Source organism: Rhinopithecus roxellana, chromosome 16 (genome assembly GCF_007565055.1).
Source record: "Rhinopithecus roxellana isolate Shanxi Qingling chromosome 16, ASM756505v1, whole genome shotgun sequence".
Taxonomy (NCBI): Eukaryota; Metazoa; Chordata; class Mammalia; order Primates; family Cercopithecidae; genus Rhinopithecus; species Rhinopithecus roxellana.
Window position 1 is genome coordinate 50,511,598 of NC_044564.1, and position 15,987 is coordinate 50,527,584.

Below are 15,987 nucleotides of genomic sequence, written 5' to 3' on the forward strand. Positions count from 1 at the left end.
GCAGTGGCCGGATCTCAGCTCACTGCAAGCTCCGCCTCCCGGGTTTTATGCCATTCTCCTGCCTCAGCCTCCCGAGTAGCTGGGACTACAGGCGCCCGCCTCGACGCCCGGCTAGTTTTTTGTATTTTTTTTTTTAGTAGAGACGGGGTTTCACCGTATTAGCCAGGATGGTCTCGATCTCCTGACCTCGTGATCCGCCCGTCTCGGCCTCCCAAAGTGCTGGGATTACAGGCTTGAGCCACCGCGCCCGGCCTGTTCCCCTAAAATTTCTATGTTACAAGTCCTAACTATCATCACCACAGGATGTGACCTTATTTGGAGGCAGGGTCTTTATCGAGGTAATCAGATTAAAACAAGGCCACAGGTTGGGCCCTAATTCAATATGGCTGACGTCCTTATGCAAAGGGGAATTTTGGATACAGACATGTACCGGGGAAGATGTGACCTGAAGACGTAGGGAGATGAAGGCCACCTACAAACCAGCGAGAGAGGCTAGAACAGATCCTTGCCTCACGGCTCTCAGAAGGAACCCACCCTACCAACACCTTGATCTTGAACTTTGGACCTCCAGAATGATGAGAAAAGAAAGTTGTGTTTAAGCCACCAAATCTGGGGTACTTTGTCACAGCAGCCCTAGAAAACTAATAAAATAGAAATCACTGGGATTTAGGAAGTCTTTAAAACAACCCCACATATTTGTATTTTATTATATTTAATTCTATTCTCTACTGAAGTTACTTCAAAAGCCACAATCACCTGGGAGTTCCGTGAATGTAGGCGAGGACCTGTGGAAGTCTGAAGGCGAAGAAAGGCTTCCTCCACCCCAGATGTGTTGATACTTCATTAAAAATTGCTGCCTAAGCAGTAGAAAGAAGCACTTTCTGGGTTGAATCCCCAATTTGCCAAGGGGCCCTTTCAAAAAGGCTCAAGCAGAATTGGCTTTGATGGATGAGGGGGGCACACTTGGACCTGAGGGAAAGTAGCACCTTCATTTTTGTGCCACATTGTAATTGTAGCCTCCAGTCCAGCTTCAAAGGTGGTGGAGCTGGGCCTGTCAGAGTGAGCTGCCTTTGACGTCTGAAGGACATACCCCCTCTGCTGAGCTTCCACGTACAACACTGCGAGGCTACAATAAAGTACATGGAGTGCGAACTCTATTCACACTTGCTCTTCATTCCGTTTCAACTCAAGGGGCTCCATCACGCCTTCCCCGCCTTGATTACCAGTAGGTGGCAGTAGAGGGCTTGCCGAAAGCAGGAACTCAATGGCAAAACAAGCCCAGCTCATAAACTTGAGGGTGTAGGAGCTTCCTAGGCTTTGCTTCTACATTAGAGGCACGTGTAATGGGCCAGCTGTCTTGCCAGGGAAGTCACACAGTTCCCCCTTACATTAGCATACAAGAATTCCAGGATGCTCAGAGCTGAAGGACCCTGTCAACAAGGTCAGCGGATCTCAGCCCTGGATGTATATAGAGCTTTAAAAAAGACCAATGCCTCAGTCCCCAACAGGTAATTGACTCTGTTCATAGAGTCATTTACCTGATACCTCTTTGTGAGGAATACAAACTAATTTGGAAACATCTACCCAACCTCACAGTGACTTAGCCAGGGAGAAGAGAAGTGAACAGGAAAATGAGGCTATGTATGGTAAGGAGCAGTTAATTCACAGGTCCCTTGGTAAGGTAGAGGGGTGGGCTGAATTGTGTACCCCCAATACTCTTATCCACTTGGAGCCTCAGACTGTAACCTTATTTGGAAATAGGGTCTTTGCAGATGTAATTAGTTAAGATGAGGTCATACTGGATTACGGTGAACCCTAAATCCAACGACTGACATCCTTATAAGAAGAGAGGCCACACAGAGGCACAGAGCGTCATAGGGGAGAAGGCCATGTGAACATGGTGGCAGAGACCAGAGTGACACAGATCAAAGGACCAAGGGACAGGTGGAGCCACCAGAGGCTGAAAGAGGGAGGGAAGGATCCTCCCCTGGAGCCTTCAGAAGAACTGTGGCACTACTGACACCTTGATTTCGGACATCTGGCCTCTAGAACTGTGAGGCAATCCATTTCTGTCTGTGGTCATTTGTGATAGCAGCCCTTGGAAACCAGCATAGGCAGAAGCAGACCAACGGGAAGCCAGGCCCTCAGCTGCCTACTCCTATTCATGCCCTTCTTCACACTTGCGGGGCTTTATTTTTTGTAAAACGAACAGTCCTTAAGCATTTTCCCATTCCCCCTCAGAGCCCAGGAGGGAAGTGGCGTGAATATGGACAGTCCTGTTTACTAGGTCCATGGGTGCGATCTAAACTTGTTTTCCCAAAAGTTCTTGTTTGTTCTAATCTGGTTCTAAGTCTGCTGTTTGTTTCCTGCAGGCTCAGGGCCTCGCAGACCCCAAGTTCACACCATTAGAGGCTGTTCTTCCTCAAACACTATTCCCAAGACTTGGAAAGTCTCCAGAGACCGGCAAACACTGGCTTTCTCTGACAAGGAAGACAAAAATAGAAACCACAAAGAGAAGCAACAGGAAGAGTCTAGAGGGATAAGGGAAGAGAGGCCAGTCTTAGGGGGCAAAGAATGAAAAATGAGCGGCAACTCACGCCTGGATTTATAATATGAGATCCAGGCAAATTGAAGAGCAGAACTAGCTTTTAAGAAAGTGGAAATCGGCCAGGTGCAGTGGCTCATGCCTGTAATCCCAATTTGGGAGGCCGAGGTGGGCGGATCACTTGAGGTCGAATTTGAGGTCAGCCTGGCCAACATGGGGAAACCTCATCTCTACAAAAAAATATAAAAATTAGCCGGGCGTGGTGGTGTGAGTCTGTAGTCCCAGCTACTTGGGAGCCTGAGGCAGCAGAGTCACTTGAATCTGGAAGGCAGAGGTTGCAGTGAGCCAAGATTGCACCACTGCACTTACCCCTGGGTGACAGAGGTATCCTGTCTGAAAAAAAAAGAAAAAAGAAAAAAGAAAGTAGAAATCAAGCTAGCCTGCAAGTCAAGATTCACTGTAAAGCTAGGACCTAACAGGAAAAAAAAAAAAAAAAAAAAAAAAGCTACCACAGTCCTGCAAACTGTCATTCAATTGCTAACTCTGAGCCTAATTTAACTGGAAAGCCAGTATGCCTTTATAACTCCACCTCGAATTCCCTACTCTAATCCTTAAACAGCAGTTTAATGCTGTTTGTTTTTTAAAAAAATCCTATGGGTGACCTCCTAATCTAGTCTGACAGGTTGCCTCATTAATTTGAAGCTTGCGTCACTTTTATTTCAAGAATGGGAATAACTTGAAGATGCTGTGAGCCTCGGGCAATGGGAGGTCCATTTACTCAGCTCTTTCACATGTCTTAGAAATATTATTTGTCAATAACTTAGGGGCCAAGCATTTCTGGAAATAAACAAGGGCCCTAATTTGTCCTTTCCCAAATCTCTTCATTTCTCAACAACGTGATCACGTGGCAGAAGGAAAGAGGCTTCTGATCAAATGCCTTCTACACCAAACGCAGCGTTAGTCCTTTCTCCTTCCTACTCTGCTCTCACTAAAATCTACCAAAAACCCGAGCAGCATCTTTGGTTGGTAGGGGATCGAGCTCTCTCCTGAGAAGCAATAAGAAATGCTGCTGTTTCAAAAAAACACCCCTTGCAGCAGCCGATACTAGCAGCCGATACTGGCTCCAACAAGGAATGATTACAGAGACTCGATATAAGTCATTAACCTCAATGACGAGAGATTCAAATCCAGAAACGCAGTTTCTTTTGCCAAAAAAGTTCCACTGAATTGTCTAAGACCCCCGTGACCTAATTTAAAGTGTTTTTCTTCTCTTTCTCACGCTTTTTCCATACATAATAGTATGATAAGCTGTTAATTCAATCATTTTCACTTCCCTGCCACCCTTCTTCCCATGATCAAAGAGTATTATTAACTACCCTGAAAACACATTAAATAATCAAGCTGTCCAACAGCTGCCCATCAGAGCGCTAATCTCCAATACTGGCATGGCTAAAAAACGGCTTAACTGTTTCTTTTCCTTCGCTCACAGCTATTTTTGTATTTCAAACAGCCATTTTGTAGAGAAGCGGAACTGGATGAAAGTACATGTTATTGAGAGGATGTTAATATGGAAAGTGTAAGGGCATAACCTTGGGTCTGAATTAGTAGAAGCAAGGAAGTCACTGTTTTGTGGCAGCCATCTTTCAAACTTCTATATTATTAAAAAAGCAATCCCATTATCTCCCACTTACCCAGCCATTCCTAGCTAGTCATAAAAGGATATTCTCTCCCAATACACTTTTCAGCAGAAATGCCTTTTTGTTGGTTGTTCCCCTTTCCATGAAAACCAAATTGCATTCTACATCAGGCAAAGAAGCCGCCTTAGAAACGGAAATAACAGCCACTGTGACAGCATCCGGTGCCTTAGAATATCTGGGACTATTTACAAAGTAGAATCTGGCTCTATTATGAAGACTGCATGATTGCCCATTTTAAATCAATACAGCCTGCTCATCTCTGTGTATTCTTTTAAATACCCCAATGTGTGTCATCAACTCAAAATTCAATGAAAAACACATCTTTGGTCACTGGATAAAATCATCTTAGGAAACACCTCCCTTGATTTGAATATTTGAAAATGAGTCAAATAGCTTGGAACTCTACAGTGTGAAGGTGAACGGCCTTTAAAAAGCCATGCAGAATAACTAGGTACATAAAATCTGAACTAAATGTCTCACTAAGGATGATGGAACAATTAGCTGCCTTCTCAGCTCACCGATCCTTTTTAATTTCATGTTGAGTCACAGGAAAAAGCAGGAAAGCTAGCCTAATGTACACACACATAATGTGTGGATGGATCCTTAAAAGGATATTTCATATGCTATCTGGTGGGCATACATCATTTGGGTTTAAGCCTATGTATTTTTACACAAAGGTAAATGGTATACATTACTGTATAAATAAAAGCACTAGAGGATTAGGCTACAACTACTAATAGAGAAATGCTATGTTAAAGGAGAAGAAGCACTACAAGAGAAACCTGACCATGTTTGGTGACAACACTGAATAAGAGGTCACCAGAGAAGCTTCCAACTGCCCTTCAGATAAAGATGGTTGTGATTCAGAGCATTCAAATTATGTCAAAAGGAAAAAAGAGACAATGCAAAGGCAAGATTGGTTTTCCTTTCTTGTGCTTTCCTTTTCCATTTTCTTTCTTTTTTTTTTTTTTGTGAGATGGAACTTTGTTCTCGTTGCCCAGGTTGGAGTGTAATGGCGCCATTTCAGCTGACCGCAACCTCTGCCTCCTGGGTTCAAGCCATTCTCCTGCCTCAGCCTCCTGAGTAGCTGGGATTACAGGAATGCACCACCACATCTGGCTAATTTTGTAGTTTTAGTAAAGATGGGGTTTCTCCATGTTGGTCAGGCTGGTCTCAAACTCTCGAACTCAGGTGATCTGCCCGCCTCGGCCTCCCAAAGTGCTGGGATTACAGCATGAGCCACTGTGCCCGGCCTCCATTTGCTTTTTCATAATGCAGATGCAAATGAAAATACTGAAGGGAGGGCAATGAGCTGTACCCTTTCTGATCTGGAAGAGCACGCAAAACAAAAAATAAAAATTTCCAGCATGAAAACACATTCTGGAATTACAAGTTAATGGTGCAGGACTTTCTAGATGTACTGCCATAAAATTTAAGTTTAAAGAATGTGGAAGTTTATGGTATAGGAGGTGATTAAACAGCAAAATTTGGAGAAATTACAGTAGCTACTTTGGAAACCTTTCTTTTCTTCTTTCTTTCTTTTCTTTTTTTCTTTCTCTCTCTCTCCCTTCCGCCCTCCCTCTTTTCTTTTCTTTCTATATTTTTAGAGACAATGTCTAACTCCATTGCCTAGGTTGGGGTGCAGTGGTGAGATCATGGCTCACTGCAACCTCAGATTCCTGGGCCCAAGGGATCCTCCAGCCTCAGCCTCACAAGTAGCTGGGACTACAGGCATGCACCACCAAGCCTGGCTACGTTTTTTTTTTTTTTAATTTTTGTAGAGATGAGGTATTACTGTGTTGCCTGGGCTGGTCTTGAACTCCTGGCCTCAAGCAATCTTCCCACCTTGGAAAATCTTATTTCTATAGCTCTTTGTAATTTAGAATGGATCTGATTTAATAATTCATTTTATAGATAAGAAAACTGAGGCCCAAAGAGGGTGACTGAATTCAAGGTCAACGATTAATGAGAGGCAGAGACCAGGTACCTATTTCTCTCTAATTAATGTATGTATCGTTTGGTTTTGCAACAAGTGAAGAGACAAAGTTAAAATATGAGAAAAACTCTGTAGGGATCATTTCTGGGGGTCCATGAGGTCAAACTATTTTCTTGATAATACCAAGATGTCATTTGCCTTTTTATTCTCATTCCCTTCATGGATGTACAATGGAGCTTTCTAGAAATGAAATGATGTGTTATATATATCAAGAAGATGGATACAGAAACAGATGTGAGAATCTTTTCTCTTCCATTAAGCCAGACATTAGGGATTTGCAGAAATATGAAAGAATGCCAAAAATTTATTTTTGTTTTGGAAAATATAATAATATTCATAAAAACATTATTTAACATACAATAGATTACTATTTTAAATTAATGAATATTTAAATAATTTTCGCTAGGTGCAGTGGCTCACTCCTGTAATCTCAGCACTTTGGGAGGCCGAGGTGGGCGGACTGCGTGAGTCCGGGAGTTTGAGACCAGCTTGGGCAATATGGTAAAACCCCATCTCTACAAAAAAACACGAAAATTAGCCAGGTGTGGTGGCATGCACCTGTAGTCCTAGCTACTCAGAAGGTTGTGAGGCACAAGAATCATTTGAACCTGGGAAACAGACATTGCAGTGAGCCGAGATCACACCACTGCACTCCAGCCCAAGCAACAGAGCAAGACCTTGTCTCAAAAAACAAAAACATTCTGTTTTAGTTTTGAAAGCACAAAATATTGATAAATACAACCTAGATACCAAAACACTCTTCAGAATTCTCAATAATTTTTAAGAGTTTAAAGGGGACCTGAGATCAAAAGGTCTGAGAACTACTATATTAGAACATTAACAAATAATCAGGAGGCCGGGCACAGTGGCTCACGCCTGTAATCCCAGCACTTTGGGAGGCCGAGGCAGGCAGATCACCTCAAGTCAGGAGTTCGAGATCAGCCTGACCAACATGGCGAAACCCCGTCTCTACTAAAAATACAAAAATTAGCTGGGCGTGGTGGCAGGTGCCCGTAATCCCAGCTACTTGGGAGGCTGAGGTAGGAGAATTGCTTGACCCTGGGAGGTGGAGGTTGCAGTGAGCCGAGATCATGCCACTGCACTCCAGCTTGGGCGACAAGAGCGAAATTCTGTTTCCAAAAAAAAAAAAAAAAAAAAAAAAAAAAAAAAAAAAAAAAAAAAAAAAAAAAAAAAAAAAAAGAAAATCAGGAAAAAACAGTGAAAGAATTTTACAAAAAATATTCTCAACAAAACCCCCTCATTCCTTCCTTTCTGCATCCTTCTCTCACTCTTGTAAGACACATGATTCCAATGAGATGGAGGTGAGACTTATATTTATGGTCAGTAACAACAACAGGGTGCTCCTGGGTTCAAGTTTAGGCAGGACCACATATGGAGCTGAATTTGAGTTTTGGCTCACTCAGGAATATTGCACCTCCATGATAGGTGAAAATCTAGTTTTTGTAAAGATACATAAAAGTGGTATGAATCCTCAGCTCATGAAGATGAGATTTTACTTAGTTTCTTTCTGAAAAGCTTTCCTGATTTTTGGTTCCAGATGAATCCAACATGGGACCAAAAATGTATTTTTTTCTCTATTTAATTCCCTATTTTCTTGGTTGGGAGTGGACCAACTTTTCTGTAAGGATTTTGTGATCTGCTACAACCTTATTTTTTTTTTTTTTTTTTTTTTTTTGAGACGGAGTCTCGCTCTGTTGCCCAGGCTGGAGTGCAGTGGCGCAATCTCGGCTCACTGCAAGCTCCATCTCCCGGGTTCCCGCCATTCTCCTGCCTCAGCCTCCCGAACCTTATTTTTTTTAAAGCAGGGGCAATGGTAGGGAGGAGCATTGCTCAGTGCAAAAAAATCTGTTCATGCAAAAACTGGGATATTCAGATAAAAAATATTTTTACAACGGTTGGTGGGGGACCTGCCGTTTTATGTGGTGGTGGTGGGAGCAGGGCTTCAAGAAAAGCCTGTCTGAAAAAGAGGTACGTGGGCTGAGACCTGAAGGAAGTGAGGGAGCATGAGACAGGTGGAAAAGAACACACAGACAGGAATGGCAAACACAAAAGTCCTGAGGCAGAGGTGTGCTTGGTCTGTGGGAGGAACACCAAGGAGGCCAGCGTGGCTAGAATAGCATCAGCAAGGAAGAGGGAGACCCAGGGAGGGGGCAGGTTGTAGAGGCAGGGAAGACTAGACCACGAAGGGCCTGGAGGACTTTTTTTTTTTTTTTTTTTTTTTTTTGAGACAGGCTCTCGCTCTGTTACCCAGGTGGGAATGCAGTAGCATGATCTCGGCTCGTTGCAACCTCCACCTCCCAGGTTCAAGTGATTCTCCTGCCTCAGCCTCCTAAGTAGCTGGGACTACAGACATGCACCACCATGCCCACCTAATTTTCCTATTTTTAGTAGAGACGGGGTTTCACCATCTTGGTCAGGCTGGTCTCGAACTCTTGACCTCAAGTGATTTGCCTGCCTCAGCCTCCCAAAGTGCTGAGATTAGAGGCATGAGCCACCGTGCCTGGCCAGGACTTTGGATACTACTCCAGAAGAGCCGGGAGCATTATGCTTATGTGACTGACGCCCTGCTGAGCACTTGTGAGGAACTACAGTGCTAGGTCAGGGATATGGAAAAGCATAAAATGCAGGCTCAAAGAGGCTCAAGGAGCTGCTGTGAGACATGCACCACTCAGTGCTGATTCCTGAAGTTGCACTTGTACACCAGGAGTGACACAGAATATTGGCTCATGTTTAGCAAAACTTAGAAAACCCCAGAAAATTCCAAAAGAACACTTACCCTGTTGTATGTAATTTTGTGCAGGTAGGTCGGGCGCGGTGGCTCGTGCCTGTAATCCCAGCACTTTGGGAGGCCGAGGTGGGCAGATTACCTGAGGTCAGGAGTTCGAGACCAGCCTGACCAACATGGAGAAACCCCGTCTCTACTAAAAATACAAAATTAGCTGGGCGTGGTGGCACATGCCTGTAATCCCAGCTACTAGGGAGGCTGAGGCAGGAGAATCACTTGAACCTGGGAGGCGGAGGTTGCAGTGAGCCGAGATTGCACCATTGCCCTCCAGCCTGGGCAGTAAGAGCAAAACTCCGTCTCACCAAAAAAAAAAAAAAAAAAAAAAAAAAAATTGTGCAGGTGCACAAAGATGTAGCATATATGCGAGATGCACTTGGCACAGAAAATGCTCTTTTACACTGTAGCCCATCAGGGTATCTTTCCAGGCATCTAACAGTTTGATTAAGCTGATACAGGTAATCTGTCAGGCACTAATGGGTCACTCATGATCCTCAGAGCAGCCTTGTAAGGTAGGCAGGGCAGGCATTATTTCCCTCCTTAGGCAGTCAGAAAGGTTCCTGCCCAAATCAAAAGCTGGTTGGTGACAAATGAGGAGAGAATCAGCCAAGATTCTCCGGCGCTGAATTTGGGTTCTTCCCATGAGTTCTGTGCCTCGTGGCCTACTAACTTACCAAGGGAGCAATGCCAAAACGCAGAAGATTCAAACATCAGGGAGAGCGACTGAGTCAAAGGAAAACATTACCTGGTTGGGAATAACACTAAGGAGCCCTACTTTGCCTCAACATTAGAGGATTCGTTCTCTTGTTATACATGGTGATTTCATATTGACTAGATATTCTTTTGTGTAATAAACTATAGGAAAACATTCTTGTGAAAAGAAGCACCATTTGCAGAAGTGACAGGGTGCCATCATTTCTTTTAAAACCCAAGCATGCCTGGTTTTATTGAACTTGTTCTTGTGTAAGCCATGGCCTGGATCCATTTGTGAACCAGAAGGGGAGGAGAGGAAACTAAAAAATTACTTACTAAATAGACATCAAGCACAGAAGCATTGTCATCCTGCACTTCCAGAGTGTTGGGTTCAGTGGTCAAGTAGATGGTCCCCTCTTCCAAGGTAAATGTTGAACTGGAAGGTAACCCTTTGCTGGAAAAATAAAGATGAATGATGAGCATGAGGGCCCCGGAACAAAATCTAAAGACACCTCCAAAGTTGTGGCTAAAGAGGGCAGCTTTTGGGGATGAAAACTTTTGAGAATTTGAAGGAAATATGGTTATACCTGGAGACATGGTCACTTGAGTTTAAAGAATTCGGTTTTAGGCCAGACGTGGTGGCTCACGCCTGTAATCCCAGGACTTTGGGAGGCTGAGGCAGGCAGATCATGAGGTCAAGAGATCAAGACCATCCTGGCCAACATGGTGAAACCCTGTCTCTACTAAAAATACAAAAATTAACTGGGTGTGGTGGCATGCACCTATAGTCCCAGCTATTCAGGAGGCTGAGGCAGAAGAATCGCTGGAACTCAGGAGGCGGAGGTTGCAGTGAGCTGAGATCGCACCACTGCACTCCAGCCTGGTGACGGAGTGAGACTCTGTCTCAAAAAAAAAAAAAAAAGTATTCGGTTTTACTAGAAGTGCATTTTCTCTCTCTAGCAGCACATGAGATACCTCACTGCATTTTGGAGAGGGGATTTGTGGGCCCCATGCCTTGTGAGTGCTGGGAGGATGTGAATCTAGGGGCTCATTAGTTATCTTTGACTTCGAATGATTGGTTCTTGCTGCTTCAATTTACAGTATTTATACTATCCTAGTTTACAAATGATAACCTTGGGCATCATTAGCACTGATGATTTATCTTTTTTTTCCTCTTTTTCCTCTTTTTTTTTTTTTTTTCCTTTTCAATTACATCAGCGGTTCTCAAACTTACATGTGCCTCAGAATCCCCTGGAGGGCTGGTTAGAATGCAATTTCTTGGATCCCTCTCACAAAGCTTCTGAGTCAGAATCTGGCATAGAGCCCATGGATTTGCATTTCTGACAAGTTCCCAGGTGATGCTCACGCTGATGGTTCAAGGACCACACTTGGAGTAACAATGAACCACATAAACACAGAGCATTGTGTTATGTCCTCTGCGAGGACAGCTGGAGCGCACCCTTAGTAACTACGACAATACCAAAAGCCAAAGGAATGCAGGTAGACAGTATATTGGAGCGCCAACCGAGGAGAAACCACCCTTGTTTTGTTGTGATATAACCAGTGTTAACTGTTGAAACTGTTGAAGTAACTGGTCCTTTTCTTCTTTTTTTTTTTTTTTTTGAGACGGAGTCTCGCTCTGTCACCCAGGCTGGAGTGCAGTGGCCAGATCTTAGCTTATTGCAAGCTCCGCCTCCTGGGTTTACGCCATTCTCCCGCCTCAGCCTCCCGAGTAGCTGGGACTACAGGCGCGGCCACCTCGCCCGGCTAGTTTTTTGTATTTTTAGTAGAGACGGGGTTTCACCGTGTTAGCCAGGATGGTCTCGATCTCCTGACCTCGTGATCCGCCCGTCTCGGCCTCCCAAAGTGCTGGGATTACAGGCTTGAGCCACCGCGCCCGGCCTCCTTTTCTTCTTTACTTTGTTTTTTTGAGACTGAGTCTTGCTCTGTCGCCCAAGCTGGAGTGCAGTGGCGTGATCTCAGCTCACTGCAATACTGCAGTCTCCACCTCCTGGGTTCCAGTGATTCTCTTCCCTCAGGCTCCTGAGTAGCTGGGATCACAGGTGTGCACCACCATGCATGGCTAATTTTTGTATTTTTAGTAGAGACGGGGTTTCACCATGTTGGCCAGGCTGCTCTCAAACTCCTGACCTCATGATTCGCCCACCTTGGCCTCCCAAAATGCTGGGACTACAGGCATGAGGCACCACATGCAGCAAATTGTGTGGATCTTAAGAGGTAAGGTTCACTTGTATTTTTCCTGATCACAAAAGTCATAAAGAGGCTGGGTGCGGTGGCTCACGCCTCTAATCCCAGCACTTTGGGAGGCCAAGGTGGGCAGATCATAAGGTCAGGAGTTCGAGAGCGGCCTGGCCAATATGGTGAAAACTCATCACTACTAAAAATACAAAATATTAGCTGGGAGTAGTGGCACACGCCTGCAATCCCAGCTACTCGGGAGGCTGAGGCAGGAGAAGCACTTGAATCCGGGAGGCAGAGGTTGCAGTGAGTCAAGATTGTGCCACTGCACTCCAGACTGGGTGACAGAGTGAGACTCCATCTCAAAAAAAAAAAAGGTCCCCCCTGCAAAAACTAGGTTTTTTCATTCTTGAGTTTTTATTTATGATTTTTATTTTCTTCCTAATATTAAGTGTATCAAATGTATTAATATATCAAATACATAATATATTAATTATAGATAATAATATATAATATATAATACAATATTATATATAATATTCATAGGTATTTGAAATATATAAAAGAATATTCTGGAAGCTCTTATATATAAAAGAATATTCTGGAAGTGCTTTTTCTTTTTAAATTTTTATTTTTTTAAAGTTTAATTTTGAAATAACTTTAACCTCACAGAAAAAGGGAAGGAATGCTGAAAAGTCCAGGGTACCCTTTCTATCATTTGACCATATTTGCTTTGTCATTATTTATTTATAAATACCCATAAGCATTTTTTCCTGAACCGTTTGGGGAGACTAAATTGCATACAAGTCATTCCTTTACCCGTAAGCCTATCAGTGTGAATTTCCTAAAAACAAGGACATCCTTTTATATAATACGGTACAATTATCAAAATCATTTCCTGATTTTGATAATATTTATACTATCCTAGTTTACAAATGATAACCTTGGGCATCATTAGCACTGATGATTTATCTTTTTTTTCCTCTTTTTCCTCTTTTTTTTTTTTTTTTTCCTTTTCAATTACATCAGTGGTTCATGATATCATGGAATTATATATCCATGATATATAATTAATGATATAATACCATGATCTAATCTATAGTTGATATGGTTTGGATCTGTGTTCCTCCCATCCAAATCTCATCTTGAATTGTACTCTCATAATCCCCGTGTGTTGGGGGAGGGACCTGGTGGGAGATAATTAAATCATGGGGGCAATTTCCCCCATGTTGTTTTCATGGTAGTGAATAAGTCTCATGAGATATGATGTTTTATAAGGGGTTTCTGCTTTTGCTTCTCTCGCATTCTTCCTTGCCACTGCCATATGAGAAGTGCCTTTAGCCTTCCGCCATGATTGTGAGGCCTCCCCAGCCACATGGAACTATGAGTCCATAAAACCTATTTTTCTTCCCAGTCTTGGGTATGTCTTTATCAGCAGTGTGAAAACGGACTACTACAATAGTCCACATTTAAATTTTGCCAAAAATTTATGTTTTATTATTTATTTATTTTGAGATGGAGTCTCGCTCTGTTGCCCAGGCTGGAGTGCAATGGCACGATCTTGGCTCACTGCACCCTCCGCCTCCCAGGTTCAAGTGATTCTACTGCCTCAGACTCCTGAGCAGCTGGGATTATAGGCACCTGCCACCATGCCTGGCTAATTTTTATATTTTTAGTAGAGACCGAGTTTTACTGTTGGCCAGGATGGTCTCGAATTCCTGGCCTCAAATGATCCACCCGCCTCGGCCTCCCAAAGTGCTGGGATTATAGGCATGAGCCACCGTGTCTGATCCCAAAATTAATTAATTAATGTTTTGAGAAAGTTTCACTCGCGTCACCCAAGCTGGAGTGCAATGGCGCGATCTCGGTTCACTGCAATCTCTGCCTCCTGGGTTCAAGCGATTCTCCTTTCTCAGCCTCCCGAGTAGCTGGGATTACAGGTGCATGCCACCCTGCCTGGATAATTTTCATATTTTAGTAGAGACAGGGTTTTGCCATGTTGGCCAGGCTGGTCTTGAACTCCTGACCTCAGGTGATCCACCCGCCCCAGCCTCCCAAAGTGCTGGGATTCCAAGTGTGAGCCACAGTGCCCAGGCTCCAAAATTTATTTTTTTTAAATGATGCTCCATGCATATAAGTGTAATAGATAGCAGAAAGTAATTCTCTTTCTCCTGCCCTCATGTGATCCAGTATTCTCCTCCCTAGAGGCAAACCCACCCATTTTGACAGTATTTTTCAATCTAAAATTTACCTTTTATCTTTGGAAGCTATGAGTAAGCCACTGGCATGGTTAAGACAAAATTAAAATACAAAAATTAATCAGAATATTATTTGAGACTTGACAGGTACATTTATCAATTATTTTAGCTAAAATATAGTATGATTACAGAAAAAAGAAATATCAGATTTACTTAGTATCATAAGGTCAAAATTTGATAAAATCAAATGGGCATCTTTCTTTTTTTTAAACTTTGTTATTTATACTTTTTCACACATATTAGAAGTTTCCTATCTTAGTAAGTAGAATATTTTGAATATCATTAAATTTGAGGGACAAAAATGAGGCTCATCGAGACGTGTATCCAGATTATATAAAGAACTCTTATAACTTAGCAATAAAAAGGCAAATAACCCAATTTAAAAATGAGCAAAGAATCTGGAGAGGTCTCCAAAGAAGACATGAATGGCCCATACGCATATAAAAAGATGCTTAATATCCTTAGTCATAAGGAAAATGCAAATCAAAACTACAGTGAGATACCACTTTCACAGCTACTGGGATAGTTATCATAGAAAATCAGGAAAATAAAACTTGTTGGAGAGGAGGTAGAGCAACCGAAGCCCTCATACACTGCTGATGGGAATGTATTTGATAAAATGGTGCAGCTACTTCAGAAAACTGTTTGGGGTGTCCTCAAAGCAATATGATACACCAATTCCACTCCCACATATATATCCAAGAAAAATGAAAACATGTCCACACACAAGCTTGTATATGAGTATTTGCAGTAGCATTATTCATTAAGTAGCCAGAAAGTGGAAACAACTCAAAGATCCACCAATTGATGAATGCACAAATAATTCATAAAACGGAGTATTATTCAGTAATAAAAAGAATAAAGCGCTGATATATGCAACAACATGAGGAAACCTTGAAAACATTATGCCAAGTGAAAGATGCCAGTCATAGAGGACCACATATTACATAATTTCATTTATGCAAAATGTGTAAGAAGAGACAAATCAATGGAGACAGAAAAGCAGACTCATGTATCTGGCTCAATGACATGACAGAGAGCTGGGTTCTGAGATTTCAAGTTCTCTGGTGAAGAGACTGAGGGCAGGCCTGTGGAGGCTGGGGGAGCCATCTGCAATGTCCCAGGGCACATGCTGGTATAGCACAGGCATGGGCCAGAGCACCTTCATCCTGGGGATGTCCTGCCCAGAGGTTACACACTGCTGGCCCACAAACCCAGTCTGGCTGGAAGAACTGTTTTGAAGAAGAGATCTGTTGGCCAGGTGTGGTGGCTCATGCCTGTAATCCCAGCACTTTGGGAGGCCGAGGCAGGTGGATCACCTGAGGTCAGGAATTCAAGACCAGCCTGGCCAACATGGTGAAACCCTGTCTCTACTAAATATACAAAAATTAGCCAGGTGTGGTGGTGGGTGCCTGTAATGCCAGCTACTCGCGAGGCTGAGGCAGGAGAAATGCTTGAATCCAGAGGACAGAGGTTGCAGTGAGCTGAGATCGTGCCATTGCACTCCAGCCTGGGCGACAAGAGTGAGACTCTGTCTCAAAAAAAAAAAAAAAAAAAAAAGAAGAGATTTGTTTTAGTTTAAATTATTGCCAAATTAAAGAAAATGAAATTCCCACAAAAACCCAGTTTCTTTTGAGAAATGAGAAGAGCGGCCAACTGTAAGCCTACATTTCTGAGTAGCAGTGAGATTGCAGCTGCCTTCCTTAGACCAAGCATGTCCTCTGCATTGCTGCAGGGTCCCCACCTCGCTCTTGAGTGTCCTATCCAGCCTGTTACACTCATGCGCACCACCCCTC

The 15,987-nt window shown here is 43.2% G+C and overlaps 1 protein-coding gene across 3 annotated transcripts in view; it reads right to left on the bottom strand.

Moving 5' to 3' along the window:
* Positions 1–15,987, bottom strand: part of PIP5K1B (phosphatidylinositol-4-phosphate 5-kinase type 1 beta) — a 319,195-nt gene that overhangs the window by 8,151 nt on the left and 295,057 nt on the right. For all 3 annotated transcript variants that reach the window (XM_030919809.1, XM_010362971.2, XM_030919810.1), the window contains one exon: positions 10,071–10,188. In XM_030919809.1, coding sequence (XP_030775669.1) covers positions 10,071–10,188 — 118 coding nt within the window. The remainder of the gene's footprint in view (positions 1–10,070; positions 10,189–15,987) is intronic.